This window comes from Myotis myotis, unplaced genomic scaffold, assembly GCF_014108235.1.
Source record: "Myotis myotis isolate mMyoMyo1 unplaced genomic scaffold, mMyoMyo1.p scaffold_m19_p_8, whole genome shotgun sequence".
NCBI lineage: Eukaryota > Metazoa > Chordata > Mammalia > Chiroptera > Vespertilionidae > Myotis > Myotis myotis.
Genome location: NW_023416390.1, coordinates 13706382 through 13731213, shown reverse-complemented (window position 1 = coordinate 13731213; position 24832 = coordinate 13706382). Strand labels below are relative to the sequence as shown.

At 40.3% G+C, this 24832-nt stretch overlaps 1 protein-coding gene across 2 annotated transcripts in view; it reads right to left on the bottom strand.

Moving 5' to 3' along the window:
• Positions 1-24832, bottom strand: part of ADAM23 (ADAM metallopeptidase domain 23) — a 151162-nt gene that overhangs the window by 75635 nt on the left and 50695 nt on the right. For both annotated transcript variants that reach the window (XM_036320646.1, XM_036320645.1), the window contains exon 4: positions 5054-5117. In XM_036320646.1, coding sequence (XP_036176539.1) covers positions 5054-5117 — 64 coding nt within the window. The remainder of the gene's footprint in view (positions 1-5053; positions 5118-24832) is intronic.

The following is a 24832-nucleotide window of genomic DNA, read 5'->3' as shown; positions in this document are numbered from 1 at the left end:
TCCACCATTGTGCATTCCTACCAGCAGTGTATCAGGGTTCCAGTTCTCCATTCTTGCCAACATTTGTTGTTGTCCATCTTTTTTATTATAGCCAACCTAGAGGATGTGAAGTGGCACCCAAGTAAGTTTAGAACCAAGTAAGAGTGACACAGGACTGAAACAAATAAAAAATAGATCGCCTTCATTTTTGATAGCACTAAACTGGAGGAGAGGGTTCACCGAGAATCCAATAGGCCTGCTAATGCTATACCCTGAGTTATCCAGACTTACCCACCTAAGCACAGACAACATGGGGCAAACAACCCTTCTCACCTCCCCACTTCCCAGGCTGCCACTATACAACTAGGAGCATGGAAAAGTAGAGAGAAGGTGCTCTTCCTGTAGGGAGGTGATATCACAAAAGAAAGAGAGGAAGGGATTACACAGTCATGCCCAACCCCTTCCCACCAGTTAGGTCACTCATGACCCTGGGCAGGAGTGAGCAAGGGAACAGGGAGAAGTCAGGGTGAGAAAATAGAGCAAGGAAAGGACAATTTCCCTACCCATCTGCATCTCTCTATCCAATCTTATACTGCTGGCCAGGTGGTAGCTCTTTTTATCAGCAGAAGAGAAACCAAAGTGTTAGCAAGCACATACAGTTAATGGTTCACCTTAAAGGGGTTTAATAGAAATATGCTAAATTTAAAATATTCTTTTATGCTGTCAAATGGATGTCTAATTCTTTTATAAGAACTAAAATACTAACAATTAGTTTATTTTTAATAGGTTCATCAACAAAGTTGATCAACAAGTCAACAACACTGCTTTATTGTATACTGTGTGCAAAGCACTGTGCTAGAAACACCAACAAAAGCTAATTTTGTGTCAGATGCAGAACAAAAGTCTCTCCTCTATACTTACTGACTACCTGGCACCTAGGCTATGCTACCTACTTAGGTGGTTGACCTCTCCAGTTCCTATATTTGCTTCATAAGAAAAGAAGTCTTTTCATCCAGCAAAAGTAAAAGCCTAAGACATGAGACCCTTCTGAGCTGGAAGTGGGAACTAGGTAGGAGCCAGGCGATGATGAAGTAGGAAAACCTAGACAAGCTTCACAAAGTATGGACTCATCACTTTGTTTCAAATTAATTCCCAGAATATATTAAATGTCCACATTTATATTTAACTTCAAAGCCAACAGGCTATTTAGTGAATCTGTTTCTCTCTAATTATGTGTGTGTGTGTATTATGTATGTATACTTTTGTCTAAATCAGCGGTTCTCAACCTGTGGGTCGCGACCCTTTGGCGGTCAAACGACCCTTTCACAGGGGTCGCCTAAGACCATCCTGCATATCAGATATTTACATTACGATTCATAACAGTAGCGACATTACAGTGATGAAGTAGCAACGAAAATAATTGTTTGGTTGGGTCACAACATGAGGAAGTGTATTTAAAGGGCCAGAAGGTTGAGAACCACTGATCTAAATAGTTTGAGATCTTTGGAAGAAGGTTTGCACAAAACAGGTTTATTTAACCCAAACAATCTTATATGTTAATTTCTGGTACTCTGTTTAAGATTTTCTTAAACAACATGGAATGCAATGTGAAGCTTTTTTTAAAAAAAATGTAATAGTGGAGTGAATGTGAATTTATATATAAACTTTCAGAAAGAAAAACTCAAGATGTAACAAAAGCTTTAAAACAAGGTGCCTGTCCTGACCCAGAAAAATCCCAGTATCAGAATTAATCCTTAGCAATGATCAAAGATGTGTTCAAATATGTCTGAAAAGCCTTTCTTTAGAGTTGGTTGTATAGTGAAAGATTAGAAACAATCTAAATATCTACTAATTTGGGATTTTTAAACAAATTATAGCAAATAAATAGGAAAGAATATGTATATTTTAAAACAAAAGTTTAGGAGATTATTTAACATATGCTAAAATGCTTATAATATTGTTAGGTTAAAAAATCCTGCTACCAGATATTTAAGGGGCATATCATTTAAGTTTGGGAGGGAGGGATATCTACACTAATCTACACTAATAAAAGAGAAACATGGTAATTGGCGTATGACCGCTACCCTTTTCATTGGCTAATCATCGAGATATGCAAATTAACTGTCAGCCAAGATGGCGGCCGGCAGCCAGGCAGCTTGAAACTAACATGAGGCTTGCTTGCCTCAGTGACGGAGGAAACCAACGTTCCCCGCCTGAGGCTGCAGGCCTCTGAGCTGGCAGTTTAAGAAACTCTGTAACAAATACCGCTGGACTTCAGCCAGCAGATTCGCAACATTGTAAGCAAAGGCCAGAAACCTACTTTCAGCCGAGGCCTAAGAGCTGGAGCCAAGCCTCAAGGTAAAGCTGGCCCAGAATAAAAAAGAAAAAAAGGAGCGGTTGGGAGCTTCAGTCACCCCCAGCCTGAAAACAGCCCTCAGCCCCTCACCCAGACTGGCCAGGCACCCCAGTGGGGACCCCCACCCTGAAGGGTGTGTGACCAGCTGCAAACAGCCACCATCCCTTCACCCAGGCTGGCCAGGCACCCCAGTGGGGACCCCCACCCTGATCCAGGACACCCTTCAGGGCAAACCAACCAGCCCCACCCTTGCACCAGGCCTCTACCCTATATAGTAAAAGGGTAATATGCCTCCCAGCACTGGGATCAGCGGAGCCATGAGGCCTCCCGGCATCAGGATAAGTGTGACAGGGGGCAGCGCCCAAACCCCCTGATCGCCCTGCGGCTCTGTGTGTGACAGGGGGTGGGGCCACAACCTCCCTATCCACCCTGCTCTGTTCGTGACAGGGGAAGGCGCCCCAACCCCCTGATCAGCCCTGCTCTGTGCCTGATAGGGGGGAGCTCCCCAACCCCCCCCCCCCACAGGCCCTGCTCTGTGTGTGACGGGGGCAGCGCCCCAACCCCCTGATGGGCCCTGCTCTGTGCATGACAGGGTACAGAGCCCCAACCCCCCTGATTGGCCCTGCTCTGTGCGTGACCGAGGATGGCGCCGCAACCTCCCCATCGACCCTGCCTTGAGTGTGACAGGGGAAGGTGGATCTGCAGGAAGTCCACAGGGTGCCATTGAGCCCTACCCTGATCGTGACTGAGGGTGGCATCACAACCTCCCAATCTCCCTGCTCTGTGCATGACAGGGGGCGGCGCCCCAACTCCCCAATCGGCCCTTCTCTGAGCCCGACCAGAGGCTGCACCTAGGGATTGGGCCTGCCCTCTGCCACCCGGGAACAGGCCTAAGCCAGTAGGTCGTTATCTCCCAAGGGGTCCCAGACTGCGAGAGGGCCGGGCTGAGGGACCCCCCCTCCCCCCCGAGTGCACAAATTTTTGTGCACCGGGCCTCTAGTATATATATATATATATATATATATATATATATATATACACACAGATATAGACATAAAAACCAGACGGTTACCATTAATTCATTATATATGAAACGAGTTTGGGTATATGAGCCGTTTGGAGAAAATGGGTCATAAATAAGAGAAAAGCAATGACCACAAACACAAACTGCAATGAACACTTATTTGGCCAGCGTTGAACTACCCTTTGTTTTAAGTTTTAGTTTCAACTGACACAAGATTTGGCGTGTCTTACTAATCATAAGACCTCCTCTGGGGACCTCCAATGACCTCTGGAGGCCGTTAGCTATTCTACTTCTAACATATATATATAAACTTCTTAGTGATTAGTTTGGGTCAGGTTACTGCAGCCTGCAAAGGTGGCTTGTTTGCTGAGTCTATAAAGTTCTCTGCAATCTCTACACCACACTCATGACTCAGCATCCGCAGTGCTCCCGGCCCTGGCAGGAGGACAGAGCTGTGGCTTGTACAAGTGCCAGGAAGCACCGTTACCTTGCTTGATTTAGCATTTCTGCTCACTTTCCACAGCATTAACTTTTAGGGAGACTCAAACACCACCATCACCACCCTCCCCACCCCCCACATGCAGCCTCAGGCAAGAACTGACAGACTAGTAAAAATAATATATGGACGTTCTTAATCTGTGGTGGAAAATTTCACAGGTTTAGAACACACATCAAATCACTAATGATGGGACAGTTATAAATCCTGAGCAATGCCAGGTCCCCCTGGGCAGTATTAACAAGTAACTATTTGTCGGGAGGCTATCAGACTGACAAACCCAGTTCTCTGTGCTGCACAACCCAGCAAACCCACACATTAAAGATCCACTTTTCTACCGATACTCTAGCAATTCAGAAAAAAAGAATCCAATGACTGTCCCCATTTGGCTTGTTCCCCTCTGTCCTCTCCCACGCCTGTGGTATCCGTGGACACTGCTTCGGCTCAACGGCACCCTGTGGACTTCCTGCAGATCCAAGTCTGGATGGAGCCATTCCACTGGCAGAAATCACTGCTCCTTCCACACAAAGAATCCACCTCTGGTTTTCATCTAAACCCCCTTGCTCCTTATTGAAGAGAACAAAAGTTGACCTCCCACTGAAGGAAATCAAGTACCCAATTACCTTCATATTACATTGCTTGCTGGCAGGTTTATTTGCCTTCTCTCTGCCTTCATTTCTTCCTTTGCACAACAGGAATAATAATATCCACCTCAAAGAATTGTTGTGGAGATGAGGAGGGAGGGTGCTCCCTAAATCTTCCTTCCCCTACCTGTCCTCTGCCTTTCTGGGGCACTAGAATCACTTGGATTAAATACTCATTCTAATGACCCACCCAGTCTTGCCATTCAGTTTCTATGACCGTAGCCTGGTTATCTACTAATTTAAAATGCTGATATGGAACTGTATAGCTCTTTTTACCATTCACTTACATAATATACTGTATGTGTAACCAAAACAAACGTTTCTTTACTGCCCTAAATATACTGAATCTCTATTGTTATCTTCAACATCTGGAAGTTTTTAATAAATTTCTTCTAAATGTACTTTAAAATTAAAAACATAATTTGTTGTGTCATTGTATAAGACGACAAATACTTTTACTGAAGATAGACATCAAAACCATGTAGTGTGTGCCTTGACCAGGCCTCTGACTAAGTCTATTTATACTGCAGGACTTCATATGCTGTTAACCGTACCTTAGAGTACTGTGGTTTCCCATTCTCATAGTGAATCTCCACGTAATCAGAAGACAGCAAGCCACTACAAAGGAAAGACAATAGAGTGAGTTCTGCGTCTAAGATACTTGGAGGTTTAAAAATAATCAGCTCAGCAAATGGATATGGGGGGCATGTACACCACAGACAAGTAGCTACAGTCCAGAGTACAAAAAAGGTCATCATCAAGTCTCGAGGTTAGCCAGCAACAAATCATCCCTCAGTCTGTTCAAAACACAAGACACAGGTATTTAAGGGTGAGCTTCTTTTATACACACTATTCATCATTTGATTGATATGTCAATTAATATAGAACAAACAAAGAAGGCAGGGAACAGGAGGAGTTAGGCCCTGTAAAATCCCACTATAGTGCTCTAAATAATTAGAATCTCATAAAGCATAATCACTGAGAAGGAGGATGGAATGAAGGCCGGGTAGTAGGCTGTTCAGGCCACAGGATCCCTATCACAACTATTCAACGCTGCTGCTGCTGCATCTCAGAGCCAGCCACAGACAACATGCAAACGAAAGAGCACTGCTATGTTCCCATACAGTTCATTTATGACCGCTGAAATGTGAATTTCACATAATTTTCACACATCGTGAAATATTCTTCTTCTTTATTTTTGATCAGCCATTTAAAATTGTTAAAAACATTCTCAATCCAGAATTGTACAAAACCAGGAAGGACTGGATTTGGTCCAAGGGCCATAATTTGCCAACTCCTGAAATAAAATCACAGTTATGTACATAGATTTTGAAGTCAGAGGAAGTAGGCTTTAAAGCCTAGCCCAGCCCGTTAATAATGGTGTGACTAAGGACAAGTTACCTATCTATCGGCCTTTATGGGAGTTAAATGAAGACGAGAAAGAGTGTGAATCTCACAGGACACTGTGAGGATTCAATGACAACGCATATGCAGTGCTTAGCCCAGAGCTCAGCATGGAGCACGCGCTCAGCAATGGCATTGAGGCCATCACTCTTGATTTTAACTCAACTTCTTCAAACACATTTCTCTGTATACAACGTGGGACATGCAAAATATGACAGAACACTGGGCTGCGTCAGGGCGTTTGGATTCTCATTTGAATTCTGCCATTAGAAGTAACAACAAGTGATAACTCGAGTTTACTGAGCACTTGCTATGTCCTAGGCACAGTTCTAACGACTGTAGGGGTATTAACTCATACAGTCCTATGGGTAACTGAAGGACAACAGTAGGTTCTGCTATGAGTCAGATGTGTGTCTTAAACGTAGGCCTCCATTTGCTCTCCTGCAAAAGGAAGGGCTGGAGCAGATGAGCCCTCAGGTCCCTTCCTGCTCGGACAGTCTGTTTTCTGTGACTCTACCTAACTGTAGGTTTTCTTGTTAGGAACTCTTGACACGATTTCTTTAACCAACATAGGATAGGACTCATGATTTTGCAGTTCTAAAATGAGCGAATGAGGAGGCTGGAGGAGGGTTGGAGCCAGTCAGCAGAGTTCCTGGGAGTCGCACTGCGCAGCTGGCATGGTTTCCTACATGAGCCGAAGGGCAGCCTTCACTACACAGAAATAAAGCACATGCCTGTGCCCTGCACAGGTTTCTCTAATGGAATGACTAATTAAATGTGTGAAGGGCAGCCTTCACTACACAGAAATAAAGCACATGCCTGTGCCCTGGACAGGTTTTTCTAATGGAATGACTAATTAAATGTGTGTACCTTTTGATGATTCTACATGGCACATACTCATTCCCTTTTAGAATCTAAACAATAGTCAAAACAACAATTCTTGACTCTGTATTCTTGGGAATACCTGACAGGGTGCAGAAACTTCTTTCACATCTACTTAATGAAGTCAGCTAGCAGCACCGGGAATATACATAAACAGGGATGTTGATAATAACATTTCTCTGAGGAACACTTCCTGTCTCACCAGGAGACAGAGAGGTTGTGCTAACTGAATTCTAATTACCTCTCTCTACAGGTAATTCATTATTTTCAAAATTCTCAACCACACAGTCACTGGAGCATGTCTAAAGGTGGCAAATAAAAGTTCTTTTAGACTGCTACTTTTGCTTGTAATTACAAAGGCAGATGGTTTTCTAACCATTAACTGCCAGATATGATAAAGGTCACTTTAATTATTCTATTTTTCCATTTTAAAGGGCCTCTCCCTCCACCCCACTCCCCCAAGTTACACACTTCTTTCTAGTATTAACTGCTTTGGGGAATATTAAAGAAGAAAAACAGCTCCTTTTCTAGGAGCCTGTAACAGACACGGAGATAGACATAAAATGACACCATATGCTCCCATAGCCCATTACTCCACCTTCCAACTTCCTATAAATAGCACACAGCCCCATTTGCTCCACCCTTTCCTCCTGGCTGACCACAGCTAACCCTCCCTTAAAACTTTCTTTCACTCACTGTAGCATCCTTAGCACCTGCATGATGCCTAGCACACGGTAACCCTAATCAACATTCGCTGTGTGAGCAAACATCGACCAACATCTAGGAGATGTCAGGCCCGCACCATGAAGGGTGAATGGTTTCTAGCATTTTGGAAAATAACTTGAATCCCTTACTCTAAAGAATGAACCACTTTCTTTTAGGTAAACTTGTTGTGAGAGCTTGTGAGTGGGATAATCAAGCATGTTGTTCAGAATAAGACAGCATAGGTAACAGGGCCTGGGGCGATGAGGAAGACTCCTAGGAAAGGCAGGCACTGGGCCCCAGGTAAACCATCTATTCTCCACGAATGAAAAATCATTCACTTAAAACATAGTGGAACTACCAGTCTCTAGAACGTCCAGTTCTGAAATGAGCAGGTTGAGCTCTCGGGCTGCATCTCTGATGAGGACGTGGAGTGGATAGCTGGGAGCAGAACAAGTTCTTCTGAAGGGACCTAGAAGCCAGCAGGGCAGGCTTTCCCTCACCAGCAGAGCTAAGGAAAACCTAGAAAAAGAGCAGCAAGCACCAAGGCTTACCAACTGGGTGCTACATCATTTATCCAAATCAGGCCATTTCTGGGAGGAAAAAGAGGTATATTAATAATTATGCTAGGACTACAGACATACATCAGGAAGGACTGTTCTGGGGAAAGTAGGGCAAATCTATACTAATAAAGGGGTAATATGCTAATTAGACCGGACATCCTTCTGGACAAAGCCACGGTGGTGGGGGCCAAGGCAGAGGTGGTTAGGGGCAATCAGGCTGGCAAGGGAGAGCAGTTAGGTGTGATCAGGTCAGCAGGGGAAAGCGGTTAGGGGCAACTAGGCAGGCAAGCAGAGTGGTTAGGGGCGATCAGGTAGGCAGGCAGGTGAGTGGTTAGGAGCCAGCGGTCCTGGATTGCGAGAGGGATGTCCCCCAAGGGGTCCTGGATTGGAGAGGGTACAGGCCGGACTTGCACGAATTTTGTGCACTAAGCCTCTAGTGGTTACATAAAGGTCAAATTTAAGGTACACACATCAAGTTCTACATGAGAGGTCAGGCAAGTCTATGGGTGAAAAACACCCTAAAGGTGAGATGCTACTAAGCAAGCAGTGTGTGAGTATGTCTCCTCTGCCCGTTGTTTTGGGTTCTGTAATTGTTTTACAGGCCGCCATTTTAAGACAGTCTTGCGTAGGCACCTCAGTTTCTCTTTCTCAGCACGTAATATCAGCAGGTAGCTGTTGGGAGAAGAGTGAGCAGTGGAAGATGTGGAAGCTGGGAAGCTGTGAGTCCACGGTCACTCTAGCAACCTGGACTTGTCAGGTCTTGACCCGCCATGCCGTGTGGCACTTTAAATGCCTTTGTTCTGAAGTGAACAGTAGCACAAATATCCTAATTCAAGCCGCACTGGTGAAACACATAAATTAGTTTCCATATGTGTTCAAACTGGAATTGGAACAGAAGTCAATAGTTATGTGAGCAAAGAATGAAAAATTATGTGTAGAAAGAAAGGAATGCTGCTAATATCCACTTTCATAATGCTCTCATCTGATTATCCTCTGTCTGACAGTGTTTAACTTCCCAGTATTGGGAGCCCTGATCATCCCAAATGGCCCTTAACAGATTCACCCAAGAAGTCTGCTGCCACCCTCCCCACCAGGTCTCACATTCATATTTAATGACAACAAATGCTGGTCACGGTGAATATTCTCAACTTCGTGGAGCTTCAAGCATAAAGAACATTGTACAATGAAGCACTGTGCCCACTCCCTCATTACACTACAGCAGGCGTCCTCAAACTACGGCCTGCGGGCCACATGCGGCCGCCGAAAACATTTATCCGGTCCGCCAGGTGTTTTTGCCGCCGCTGCCTGTCCTGCTTAGCAGCCGACTCGTCCCGGGCCCGCAGTGCGCATGTGTGGAATGTCTGAGGGACAGTGAACTGGCCCCCTGTTTAAAAAGTTTGAGGATCTCTGCACTACAGGCTTCTCTCTTTTCCTTTTATTAAACATAAATATTTTTAATTTATCCAATACTATAAAATGCAGTGAAGAGAGACACAGAATTTAAACTCGGCACATTCATAGACACATAAGACTGTAACCTTACAATAATCCTTCTGCCCTTACATTGCTTTCCTTTTTTAAAACAATAGACTTAAAAGTAAAATGATTTTTCAATCACTTTTCTCAAGTTTTAAGTTTGATTTCATCCCACCTAAAAACATTTTTATACCAAAAGTTGTTTCAACTAGAAGATATATACTCCTTTGGGTACAATACAGTAAGACTTTTAAGCTGTGTTAAAATATTGTAGGTATGGAAAGGTTGGGACTTAAGGGTGTAAAAATATGTTAAGTGGATGCAAGTCATTATCGGTTGAATTGAGGCTTTGCGTTAGGTCAAACAAAGGTGGCCTGCTAGGCCAGGGCTGGGGAATGTGGGCACACCTCATAGGCACAGAGCTGCAGGTGGAGAACATGCCTAGCACAAGCAGGATGGAGGTGTCGGGGTGTAAGCTTCTTGAAGGGCCACAGTGGGAATTTAATGAGTTCCTAAACCACATAAGAGGTTGCAGCAGAATTTTAATGAGTAGGCACTCCTGCACCTCATAGCTAATGGTCCCACCCACCATAAGACAGTTAAGAACACTCTAGTATATTAACAACAGGAAACATAGGCAGGCTGCAAATTAATAGAAAGGGAAGTAGAGAAAGAAGAAGTTAGGAGGGAGAAAAGGGATAAACTTGAGGTGATATAACAGCTGAGCACCCTTTCTCAAGCTAGCTTGATTCGCCAATTCAGAATTTCCTTGAGAAGGTAGCACCAATAGAAGCACCCTTCATTAAATAAAAAAGAAAGATGTTTCATTTCTCTTCTCTGACTTTTAAATTAGAACACATGACTGCCAGGATCTCTGAAAGTGGGCTAGTAATTTTGAAATTCCTCTACGATACAATTATAGTTATTCTCACATATGTGGTTTTACAACCCCATATGTCATGAAACAAAAAATTTTAAACACAAAGAAAACTGCATCCAAATAAAGGTGACATACTTTTTGAACACAGTTATACATAACTGAAACGCTTCAACAATTTTCAAATAATAAATATTACAGTTTGTCGAATATTGCTAATCTAGGTTACGTTCTGATCTGCCCAATATTTAGTTACACAAGTATGAAACCAGGCATCACACATAGAGAAATTGTAGGGAATGGATATAAATCCATTACTATCAAGCTTGCCTTCTAATGACCTTGTCCAGAGAAATGACTTTCCTCTAAGTCCAGTTCTTACCACATCCTAGAGCAAGAACTCCCTGCTTATACCATTTTTAGTACATATAGAAAAAGTGCACATTTGTTTATACATTATCCATTTTTCCCAGGTGTACATGAATAGTTATAAGATAAACATGCAAAAATAAAATACATTTCTATGTGCACTGTAAAACAATGTAGGAATAATCTCCGGGGGAAAGTTTCTGCTAACAATGACAACAATGGCAGCAAATTTTATATATGTATGATGTATGTGAATATTTATACATATATTTATACATATATGTACATATGTATGGATATACATACACTCTATAAATTGAATCTAATCCCAAACAAGATTTCAGGAAGTTTTGGGTTTTTTGGTTTTTGGTTTTTTTTTAAATATATTTTATTGATTTTTTACAGAGGGGAAGGGAAAGAGACAGAGTCAGAAACATCGATGAGAGAGAAACACCGATCAGCTGCCTCCTGCACATCTCCTACTGGGGATGTGCCCGCAACCCAGGTACATGCCCTTGACCGGAATCGAACCTGGGACCTTTCAGTCCGCAGGCCGACGCTCTATCCACTGAGCCAAATGGGTTTCGGCCAGAAAGTTTTTTAACTTAACAAAATTATTCTAAAGTTCACCTTAAAGAATAACTACCCAAACATTTTTTTAAAAAAGAAGAGTGGCAATAGGACCTTATATACCGTGAGAGTCACCAAGATACAGTGAGCAAGGTCTGATGAGACAGCCCAGAGGGCAGAACAGAGAGTTGAGAAGAGATTCAAGCTGTAAGAAATATGCCTCTGATTTATCTTCATAGAAAAGAAAGAGCACTTGGCCAGGCGGCTGCTGAATTTCCCTAGAGCAAACAGGATGTGGGGGTGGGGAGAGAGGATGAGAGCTTTATGTGTGGCTGATAGCACACGTCCTAGGAAGATTTCCCTAGACAAAGGGAGGTGGAGGCAACTAGAGAAGGCCCCAGCCCATTTTTTTAAATAACCCAATGGGAGACAGCAAGACCTAGGCGACCTATTAGGAAATAGGTGATCAAAGAGTCCTCAGCCAATGAGGAACTGGCGGAGGGTCTAAATACACAGGCTATGTTCCCTGCCCTACGGGTGTTCCTGTACAATGGGCACCTGCTCTCGAGAGTGTTATTAAAAGTCTCATTCTTGCCATGCTTCTGTTTCCTAGTCCGCCATTTAGTTCACAAAATGTAAAATGTAGAAACAATGGCATTTTAAATTGGTAGAGAAGAGAGTAAATAAAGGATAAATATGTTTGGAAGATCTGACTAAACATTTTAGGAAAATTCAATCCTTACATCAAATCTTACACCAAATAATGATATAGTCATTAAAGGAAGGTATGTTTAAAAGTAAAGCCATACATTTACTATAAAAATACAGCTGCATATTAAGGAGACACTATTTTAAGCATGACATTAAACCTAGAAATAATTTTTTTAAATGACTATAAAAATTTCTTAAATTTTCCTAAGTTAAAAAATACCATAAACAAATTTTCCAGACGAACTGAGAACAAAACACTTACAAAATACAGAATATGAAAAACAAAGAGTTGCTCTCTTTAACATCTTTAGCATAAGGAGCCAAAAACAAGTAAAAGCAAACAACCCAACAGAAAGAGGGCAAAGAACATGGGCAGGTGATTCACAAAATATAATGTTCTAGTCCACAATGCAATTCACAGAAAAGAAAAAAAATACTAATGGTGATCCATCATATACAAATCTACAATTATATTAGTAATAAAAGGCCTGTGAGTTAAAATAGCCATGAGGGACCACTTTCCCCCATCAGTTTAGAAAGTAAACATGAATGATATTAGCCAGAGCTGGCAAGAACAGAGGAAAACAGGCACTCCACGCTTACTTACTATTGGGAACATGAATTAATGTAATATGCCTTTCCAGAGGGCAATTTAGCAATAGCCATCAAAAGCCCTGAAAGCGTGTTTGCTCTCTAAATCCGCAAGTTTTTATAATCTTATAAGTGCTACTTATAAAGATTTCCTGGGGAAATAATTAAACAAGAACAAACACCGCATGCACGCACACAGCTATTCTCTTCAAGTGATGTAGATGTGAGTAGGTTTCTATGTTTTCACAGACACTTCAAAAGATGGGAAAGATGTTCACAACATCATTCAGTGAAAAATAAAAAAAACAAATGAGAAAATATTACATTATGTTTGGTAACTTTTTAAAATTACGTTTATATATGTATGTTCACATATAGAAAAATATCTGCAGAGATATACACACAAATATAATAGTGGGCTACTGCTTCCTGTAAAAATGTCAATGGTTTTTGTTTTCTTTTGTTGACCCATAATTCCTAAGGTTTTTACAATGAATTTTTTACCTGTTAAAGTAAAAAAACTACAAGTTATGCATTTTTAAAGGAAGAGAAACAGGAAGGGAATTGGCTAATTTCAGGCCCAGGAAAGGAAATGATCCCAGACACCGACAATATCACCACCGACCACACAAGGAGTAGTGGCCCGGCCTGGCCATCTCTGCCCCCTCAACTCAGTAAGACCAACATTCCCTGAACACCAGGAGGAAGTTTGGGTGAGGACAGACGAGAAACAAACGACAGTCCTTAGCCTCAAGGTGGTTACAATGTTCTAATTAAAATAAGACCAGGCAGCAAATACCTAATATCGTAACAAAGCTTCAAGGGGTCCTAAAGGGGAAATTAATTTCCACTAAGAGGATTGGGAACTTTTTAAAAAGAAAGCAGGCAGGACAGGTTGATAATAAAATATGGACAGGAACATGTGGGCAGGACAGAGCTGGTCACATGGACAGGGATCAGGGTGTGCAAGCACATGAGGCAGGAAAAGGTTGAGAACCACACAGAAGCAGCTAGAAGTCCAGCGTGGCCAGGGCATCAGTCACAGGGGAGACAGTGTCAGAGACAGATTTGGGACCGGACAGAACATGGGGTTAAGCAAAGAACTTTGAAAGCAAAGGGCACTCTAGGGCCAGGACTCAGAACTTGGAAGGCCGAACACGGCTCTTCCCTTTATAAGAGCTGAGAGCAAGTAGTACATTTCTGTCCTCAGAAACTGCCCAGACTTGAAGGCCTGGGAAGGGCTGAACAGACTCGTTCTTTTAGCGGGTCAATTAGAGCCATCTGCAAAGTAATTAATGTTAGCAGCAGGAGACGATGGCCGGAGCCCGGCTAAGACACCAAGAAAAGGCCTTTCCACATGTCAAAACCTGTAGCTTTAACTTTCCTTCACTCATTCAATTAATGGCTGAAGACGGAATGGGAGAAAAACAATGAAGCAAAGGAGAGTCAAAGGAAAGATGAACAAAGATTCAAGATTGCTTCGCTTTTTACTTCAATATTTCCATTTGCTTAAATATCTTTTTTGTAAATCAGAGATGTTTGTCCTAAAACTTGTTATGCAAATGCTAGTACGAACTTTGCAATTTTATGCTGTCTTAAAGACATTGGGGGATAGGGGAGGCTAGGGGACTGTCTAGGGCAGGGGGATAAAATGGACACATATGTAATACCCTTTGTAATACTTTAAGCAATAAAAAAAAAAAATACCTTCCCCCCCAAAAAAAAGATTTGTATAAAACAACCACAATTGTCTTTTGTGTGCTCTTTTCCTGTCTTTTTACCTTACCTAGGTGGCTAACCCTTTGTCTCCTGCTGCCACAATCTGGGCATGCGTGGTATCTCCTGGCTGAACTGAGACCCAGGTCCTCTGCAGAGCAAGTCTCAGGAGACAACAGACTAAAGACAAGCCTGCACGGCCCGATAAAGGAAGAGGTGCTTGGAGTTGTCACTGCACTAAGATTTCTCTGTACTAAGCAAAGACAACGCTGTGCAATTATGGAACCCTTCACACATATAACACAGGCACATTTAGAGGTAACCATAGTCATCCTAACTATTAGAAATGTTTAAGAAATTATCCCAATGTAGCAATTAGAAACATATCAAACCAATATGGCAGGTAAGAGCACAACATAGCAAAAAAAAGGAGGAGGAAGAAAAAGAACTTTTTCATTTTTTCAAGCAAGTACAAAATGATTATCACACAAAATGGCACCAATTTTTTAAAAATTACCATTTAGAAAAATGATCTTCAAACTTATCCCACCTTCTGAGCACATTTATTAGAAAATTATTCACTGAGCCTTTGATTGTTTTAAAAAAAAAAAAAAAGTCATAATGTGCCTAAAGGCTGATTTGTCCAACCAAAGAGAATTTTTCATTCTTTCAAATTATGTACCACTTCAAAATAATAATAAGATAACAGACTTTTGAAAATGACAGAATTTATTGGAAAAAAACTACCATTCATCTTGAGCTTCTCTGGAAAGGGGATCTCTTCCCACCAGTGTGCATTTCAGATTCGATGTGGTTTATCGGAGCGCTAAGCGGGCCTTTTTCGTTTTGCTCACTGTTACAGTCTCAGCCACGGAAGAATGCCTGAACTAAGCAGGCAGCCAGAGCTATTTGTTTGGTGAATGAATTAACATAAATTAATGAATAAGTGGGTAAACAGGAATCAAGAGATCCAATTCCTAGCCTTTCTCTGGCACTGACCATCTCTGAGATTGTGGAGCAAGTATTCTTCCTACTAAGAACACTAGATTATAGGATCTCGAAAGAAACTTCCAACTCTAGCATGGTGAATGTGAGCATCACTGCCATCATCTCCTACCCTAAAAACATACCCGTGCTAAGCTGGAACTTGAGGGCTATTCCTGCACACATCTCATCCATTTGCTACAGGCTTTGTCAAATAATCAACTGTCCGTATACTGGGCCAGTATGCTGGGACTTCAGGTCGACCCCTTCCAGATGGTGCTGAAAGAACAGTTCCATTCATGGCTCCATACATACTGTACAGAGCTGCTTTATAATGTTTTTCCAATTCTACGTATTTCTCTGTACCTCAACCAAAAAAGAACACCTCAATTCTAAGGTGTGAAGTAATAAACACTTTCTACACATTAGGTTAATAAAGAACTGAACACATTTTCAAAGAAACTAATCTGAGAGCTAATGATCAAGGTCTGCTAAAGCCACATTTGTGTTAATACCAACTTATTTAAGTGGTGAGTTGAAAATCAGACAACCCAACTACAAAACCATTACTTCATTGTAACTAAAACTATTCCAAAATTTAAAGTCATACTAACATGCTTTATCATAAAGATACGAAAAACCAAGGGTAACAGAAAAATAAGTACTTATGATAAGTAGCTTATGGTAAGCAAATTTCATGAGATGTGATATCACTTTGAAAACCATGTATAAAACAATGATTACAGGTTACCAACTTAATCTATTCCAGTCTAATTATACAACCTGGACATTTTGTGTAATACGACAATTGAATTTTCATCTTTTAAACGCTACTCACATCAGTAAGTATTTGTATTTTATTTTCTAAATGTATTTAAAATTCTTTTAAAATAATTTATAGGCAGACACCTTCCTTCTATTTTAATGTATATAATGTCCCAGTAATCAAATCAATGGTGGTAGAAAAAAGCAGATTTATAAGTCAGATTTTTAAGACGATTTCTATAAATGAGCTTTTCCTCCAGCCAAATAACTTTCATTAAATTGTCTATAAATGTTAAGCCCATGTAGACAATCTTATCCATTCACCATTAAAATGCCTCTCACTGTCTGGACCAAAGCAAAACTTTCATAAGACTTTAAAAGCGGCCAAATCCCAGGGAGACTTGACACAGAAAAAAAGGAGAAACTAATCTATTTAGGTCCTTTTAGAGAAACTATTTTTAGTTTCATCTTAAAACCAGATATTTTTAGAACCCTGGTGGAAACTGTAATAATTATATGTGATCTATAATGGCAAATTCATTGAGTATCAATAGTAAGTGCCAGGATCATTAGTGGGTAGGATTGGAGATGATGGGGAAGGAGAAAAATCCTTCATATGTGAATTAATTCATATCCAAAAAAGCCATCCCAAGGTGAGTAACTTGCAATAAGGGTGGAAAATAAAGTGGACTACATTCAGAGAAAAATTCAGAACCTAGTAGTCTGGTAGAGTCAAAACTCTAGGTAAGAGAATAATCAGCAGTTGAAACATATGTGGAGGCTAGAGGTCCTATCAGCAGGTAAACATCAGATAAGAAAATGAGATTCTCCAAACTACCATCCCACATAAAGGGCAGGTACTATGTTCTCGGTTTTGTTGCCTACACAGAGGGGGCATTCTAATGCAGTTTTGTTGATGATGAGTCAATAATCCAGGAAACTCAGAAGAAACAAAAGATGAGACAAGTTGGCACATCACACTCCACTCCGAGGAATCCACGGGAAGCTGAGGGTCCTCCCAGCAGAACTTAGCCCGTAGGTAAGCAGGGTAGGGCCTCAGACAGGACTGGCAGAGGCAAGAAGAAAGCTTTGAGACTCGGACTACTTTCTGTCTCTATCTCACAGGTAAGTATCCATGAAGTCAAAAGCCAATACCAAGGAATATATGGCTGAAAGAAGAATGGATCATGGGAGTAGACGTGAGAGGAAGATTACTCTAAGGCAGTGGTTCTCGAACTTCTGGCCCTTTAAATACAGTTCCTCATGTTGTGACCCAACCATAAAATTATTTTCGTTGCTACTTCATAACTGTAATGTTGCTACTGTTATGAATCATAATGTAAATATCTGATATGCAGGATGGTCTTAGGTGACCCCTGTGAAAGGGTCGTTCGACCACCAAAGGGGTCGCGACCCAGAGGTTGAGAACCACTGCTCTAAGGGCAGTCCTCATTATAATTTCAGCACCTACCTAGAACTTTATGAAAGGTGTGTGTGTGTGTGATTTCTTAATGGGACAATCTATAACAAACAGTAATACATGGGAATACTGCTAGAGTATCTCCTCAAAGATCAGGAGTCAATGAGGCAAAGAGAAATTGGGTGCTCTCAGAATGGCAGACCAAAATAGGACATTTCTAATTGTTCCTTATAACATCAGACAAGAGAATGCTGGGTGACAGTGCACTGAATGTTTTCATTGTATATTCTGAACCTTTCATTTTAGCCTAATCCTAATCTCAGTGAGACAGCACAGACAGCTGGACCCTTGTAAGGACTGTTAATTCTCTTCACAATCTTAAACACATTTTCCGTCTATAGCAGACAAGGAATAAACATGCTTCCACCTCTTTACTTTCTTCTGAAAAGTTGTTATTATGTTCTATTTCTCAATCTGAACGGTGGGTAGATATGAATGTCCACATTTATATTATTCTTTGAACTGTAAAAACATATTCCTACTCTTTTATGTGTATAGTTCATAATTTTAATGAATTACAGGAAAAGGAACCCAAAACATCTATAACTAATAGAAACAGAAGAGCTCAGTACAATTCTGACATTAAAAATGTGAGACAAACTGAGCCAGAAATGAACCAAGGAAAAGGCATCTAGCATGGCAAAGCTATCACTACCAAGACCAGAGGGGGAAAACTCTAAAGGATATGTGGGAGGTGAAAAGCACAGAAAGAACAAAAGACAAAGAACTTTCTCCTTCTCTTAAAATAGCAGGCTTATTAGGCCATTTTTAGACTACAGTTTCATGCAGGAGCCCATTTCTATTAAAAGAGTAAAACTTAGAAAGGGAAAAGTTCTTGGGATATACCAAAATATGAAAAAGGAAAGTACAGAAATGGAGCAAAATGTAATAGTCCTGACAGGATTTGAGCTTCATGTGACTTTATTTTCAAAATATTTAGCTCTCAAACTACAGAGTTAAAGAAACAAAAGGTTAAAGGGGTGAAACAAACATAACCCTTCCACACACTGATTTTCCGTGGAATTATATTAAAACAGTGAAGAATGTGGGTGGTGCAAGGTTAACTAAACCTCATAGAGCGCTGTCACCGCAAATAACTGGTTTCAAACAACATGGCAGCCTTGGCTGGGTGGCGCAGTTGGTTGGAGCATTGTCCCATGCACCAAAAGGTGGTGGGTTTGATTTCCAGTCAGGGCACATACCCAGGTTCCAGGTTGGACCCCCAGTCAGAGTACACACAGGAGGCAACTGATTGATGTCTCTCTCTCTCTCTCTCTCTCTCTCTCTCTCTCTCTCTCTTTCTAAAATCAATAAAAACATATGCTTGAGTAAAGATTTAAAAAAATGGCAGGTGATACCATTTCATACCCTTCACTAGAATAATCTAAAGGCTTTTAACTTTTAAAAAAGAAATCCTTGTTTTCAATAACCAAAACCGCCATGGCTGGAAAATACCAATCTCAGTTGTTTTCATAATCACTTATAATTCTTTTTTTTTTAATGAAATCTTTTTTTATTATTATTAGTTAAGGTATTACAAATGTGTCCTCATCCCCACTTATAATTCTTAATGCATACAACTGTCTTCCGATCTCACTACCACATCCTCCCATTGTTTACAAGATTTATTTGTGCACAGGAAGGGTGGAATTCGTGGATGACACCACCAACAGTGGGTATAAGGACAAGTAAGAGCTGGCTGCAACTATACCAAGGTAGACTCACATTATACAATACAAGCCATGTCTATGTTATGTGCTCAACAAGGTAAGACCTTTTTCAGACTTCCTATTTTTTCATCAAGAAGACTGTATTACATTGTTAGACATTTAGAACACCCGATAATTCTGAAAATTGGATTGTTCTAAGAGTGTTTTCACATGCATGCTCAGAAGGTCAGATCAATATTATAAATTGCTCTATTTTTATACACAATGTTTAAAATTCTGTGCGATGTCATGACATTTAACAGCCCTTTTGGATGACTAATAATATCTCAAACCAGAGGATACCATTGAGATGACTAATAATTTAAATACCCACATTAAGCTGCAATCCCAAATCAGAAAGGGCTGAGTGAAGTAACAGCATAACGAGCCTTCTTCCTTTTTTCTGTGCCTCATGCCTGATCCTTCCTATATTCTTAACTAGAAAGGAATATTAGCTTGTTTATCCTTTAAAAGGATATTAAACAGGTTGTTTTAAAAGTTAATTCTAATTTTTTACCACATAACCTCAGATAACACCCATGTGGATATCAGTTCTCTTTACTCTTTTATCTGGATTGTAAATATTGCATCATTCTCTAAAGTTGCCTAAATTTCACCACAGGTGTCATTGAAAGAATGATCTAAATACCCTCAATCCCTATCATCTCTATCCAGTTTCAGATAACTCAGTGGAAGTTACTAGACTCTCATCATTACCAAGTCATCCTTTCTATAAGTCCAAGGCTACTGCCACTATAGCATACCCAAGAGAAGTAGTGCATAATGGTCAAATATTTCCAAAGACTGGAAATGTTTCCCTGACTCTCATTTTCCATCTTTGACTATCATCGATATTTTTCCATATTCACATTCCTGACATATATAAACTCTTCATAGATAACAACAGGAGGATAAAAAATAGATTAATTTTTTAAAAAACTATGAAGCTAAATACTGGGAAATCTGAGCTAACATCCAACTCCCCAGAATATGAACAGGTCAAAGGACCTTTCAGAGGTGATGTGAAGGAGGTGAAAGTGCCAACACCTGCTAACCACACAAAGCTCAAAGGAAGCTCTGCAGTAATTTATACAGACCCCTTCCTGACCCCATTGAGGGAAGTGCCTCTTCACAGGAGAGTAACTGACTGGCAAGGAATGAGGAAAGCAACAAACCCAAACAAGCTGTGGGACCCTGGCTCATCCCTCCCTTCCAGGCATCATGCTCTCTTCTCCCCACACTGCGCTTCAGCAAACAGCTGGCTCCATGCACGGAGCCATAACTAAAAAGTAATGAGCAGGGGACTTGAGCACAGATACTGAGGAAGAAAAGAAGGAAGTACCAAAGCTGGGGAGATGGAGGATATATATATATATATATCACATAACAAGGAAACAGAGGAAATGATCAGATAAATACTGCTCAAATGGCCTCAAAAAATATTACAGAAATGACCTCCTTTTTAAAAGGAGCTCAGAGAAACATAATAAAAAGAATAGACTAAGATGGAAAGGAAACTAGCAAAGCTCCCGGGGGGGGGGGGGGGGGGGGGGGGGGAGCATTACAAGGATGCAAATCAAGTTGGAAAAAGAAAAGAACAGGAATCAATGATAAAATGACAGAGAGGACACAGAGGTAGCATATACACATTGTTGATATTCCTGAAGAACAGAAAGAAACACATGGAAGGGAAAAAAAACAGGCAAAAACACAACATAAAATCAAAGAAAGACTTGAATTTGCAGTTCAAAAAGGCAAACCGTGTTCCTGGAAAACTTTTTAAAGCACCATTAACACTAAGTAGTGTCCTTAATCCTGGGAAAGTTGCTGATAAGGAAAAACCATATAATCATGTAAGGCAGGGGGGAAAAAAGCTCTCTAAAAGGGAAAACTAGGTTGCCTCAAGCTCATTCGCAGCAATTCTCAACACCCCAACACAATCCCCATAAAGTCCTGGGCGAAGTATGATGCCAACATTTCATATCCAGCCAAGTATATACTCTTTGAGTACAAAAATAATAAACAAATATTTTGAAGCATTCAAGAATCATGAAATATAATTCCCTAAAATCTATCTTGAACAATATACTTTTCAATTAATTCCAGGCAAGCAAAATACAAATAATCCAGGAAGAATGAAGAGACCATGGTAAAAGGACTCGTGATGGGCATGAAATCCCTTAAGAACTGATGCTCATTGTAGGAACTGTGGTTACTGACCAACATACAAATGTTATAAACCTTGACAATGTAAAGAAAAGTATTATAACATAGGGGAGGAAGAAGGTAAGAAGAAGTAGAAGTATGTTAATTTTTCTTCACTCAAATACACAATCTAGTTAATGATTACAAATAATGTTCTTCACAACTTTATTGGGACTTCTTTTTTTTAGCAAGTAACATCTCTTGTTATGAAGAAATACTCATCTGACCTTCATCAATTCCTTTAATTTCACTTGTTTCTTTGAAAATTTGTATCCTTTTGCTGATAATTCTGAAAGTGGAAACCAGATCTAAACCATCATTGTGAGAAGCCTTAGTTTGCAAATATATACCACTTGCAAATTCAATAACTGGAAGGTTTGATAGTCCCTTCTTCCTCAGCAAATCACATGGCTCTACCAACATCTGAAGAGGAAACCTTATGGGAATCATTTGGTACTTAATAGCTCGAAACCTACATTCTCAGTCCCAGAAGACTCATCAAATTTCTGATATACTCATTCTTCTTTTCACTTAATCTTTACTATTGAAATAATTTGAAATATTTAGGGGCAAAGTGTACAAAGTATTACTCAAATGGATAGCTACCTTTATAAAGGTATTCTGTTACAAAATAAAATAATACCTCTTTATTTCCAGGCCTCAGATTCCTGAGCCTTTTAACTGTGGTCAGGATCAAGGACTCACGGCAAAAAGGCTCCTGGAGTCTGTGAAATCACTATTTTAAAGGCAGGACATCTCTTACACTGGCTAGAGAGGACCTCAAGTCTTCATTCAAGGTTACTAAATCTTGATTTGCATAAAATGCTAATAATTTTGGTTATTTCTCTTTCTGCAACATTAAGAAGCAACAATATAGTAAGAGCTGGACTGAAAGGGCAGGTTCCCTGACAGCAAAAGTTATAGCCTACAGCAAGGAAACAGACATGAGATCTATTATATAGCTGGTCAACCAGGCGAAACAATAACCTTGGATATTTTTTTAAGTTAAATTATATCTAATATATATTCTATCAAACAAACAGGAAAATATTTAACCCATTTTAGAAGGATTCTTTCAAAAATGACTCTTTACTGTATCAAGGAATAAGCTTTAGTTACCTGGAAACCACACTTAATATAAAACAATCCAGTCCCCAGCAACCTTATATAAATGAAAATTCACAATACAAGACCTTTAAAAAATAGCCCGGTATAGGTTTTAGGAGATGGGGGAAAAATAGGTCAAAATTTACATAGTTTCAGCAAACATAAATGTGTAAGTGGAACTGTGATAATTTTGAGTGGTTTTTAAATAGAACATTACTATAGTTTTCAATCAAGTGCTTCCATGAATAGAAAAATAGAAAATAAGATACTGCTTAGAAACCCTTACCCTAGCCATCAAAAAGGCCAAGACCAGAATCAACTTACGACAGGATATTTGCAAAAGATTATTAATGGGCAGGAAATAGAAAGTGCACTTTGTTGGAGTGTCTATTATACCTGTTAAGCGTCTATTATACATAGACGCACCTTGGTTAGGCCTCCCATCAGTTTCAGTCTACAGTTTAATAAACTCAGGCTCAGAGTAATTCTATGATTTTCCCAAGTGGCAGAATCAGAATGCTATAAACCTAAACCATATTTTTCACCACACCACAGGATTAATTTATTCATCACACAAGTGCTAACTGCCCTCTACCTAGAGTCAGGCATGGCTCCAGGTGCTGATGGATCATGTATTCCTTCATCTCTCTTCCTTTTCTCACCTCTCTCTCCTCTCAACCAACCTTCAGACAGTGCCTTTTTATCTCATTTATTATAGGAAATCACGCAGCCTGATCGGCGTAGTTCAGTGGTTGAGCGTCGACCTATGAAACAGGAGGTCATGGTTCAATTCCTGGTCAGGGCATCTACCTGGGTTGTGGGCTCCATTCCTAGTGTGGAACCTGCAGGAGGCAGCCAATCAATGATTTTTCTCTTATCAATGATGTTTTTCTTTATCCCTCTCCCTTGCTCTCTGAAATCCATAAAAATACATTTTTAATAAAAAACAAATCATCCACATAAACTTCATTCTTATCCCACAGGTACCAGTCCCTCTCTTGGTATATCGCATGACCCTTACCTTTAAATAAATATAAATACAATTCTGGAAAGTGAATATGCTTCTCCTTTTTAATTAAGCTAACTTTTCAAATTAGCACCATGACAACATCAGACAACACAGTGCCCTGGAAGAGGAAACCTCCATTCCCCTGAGGATCAAAGTAGCTTGACCAAATTAATGCAACCCCAAGGGAACTAATTTATACTGCTTCACCTCATAAGATTTAATCTTATATTTCTGAAATCATTATCCAATAAAAATAAGCAATTAGCTTCCCAACATACTGAGAACAACTATGCCTGGAGGGGGAAAAAAGTCACTTGGTCCATCCCACGAATGAATGGGATCTAAATACTCTACTGAGCATCATGCTTTGCTTAAGAGTAGACCGGGGAAGGCTTTCCGCAGGGCAAGTCTGCAGTACTTCATCAAATTAAGTATACACCTGTCATATCAGCCCAGCTCATACTAATTTGTTGCTTTTTAATGTTATAGCCAGAAGAAGAAATAACCAAATTTATTAGTATTTGATGTAAATCAGTATTTAGTAACCTTGAATAAAGACTTGAGGTCTTCTCTAACCAAGTGTAAGAGATGTCCTGCCTTTAAAATAGTGATCTTATAGACTCCGTAAGCCTTTTTGCTTTGTGTCCCAGATGCTGCTCCGGATATATGTAGCCGATAAATTCTTACACCTGTCCATGGGCAACGGGTTCACAGGTCTATTACAATATGGATTGTGGCTGCAGAGAGCCAAAAGGAATCCAGACTTCTCCCCGTGGGGAAAAACCGAAGAGTGCTGGATACACTGCAAAGGGTCTCCTCAGTTAGATATAATGGCCTGGAAGTATACAGTTAAAGGCACAGATCTTTAAATGCTGTGCTGAGTAGAGATCTATCGCCTAACACTATTTAGATATAATAAAAGTATATGTCCCAAACTATAATATTTCTATTTATAAGAACACATACAAATAAAAGAGCATGTAAGACACTTTGGGATGGCTGGCTCATTAAGACAAAGGTGGGGAATTCAGAGAGGGACTGGAAATGACAAGAGTGAAAACATTACACAATATTGAGGCCTTGCCCAGACCAGTGAGAGAGCGTGCCACGAGTGAGAAAGATGATGAATGGCCTGAGTGTTTGTGTCATAGCAACCACCTGAAGTTCATGTGAAAATTAAAGGGATATCAGTCATAATCACCCAAGTATGGCA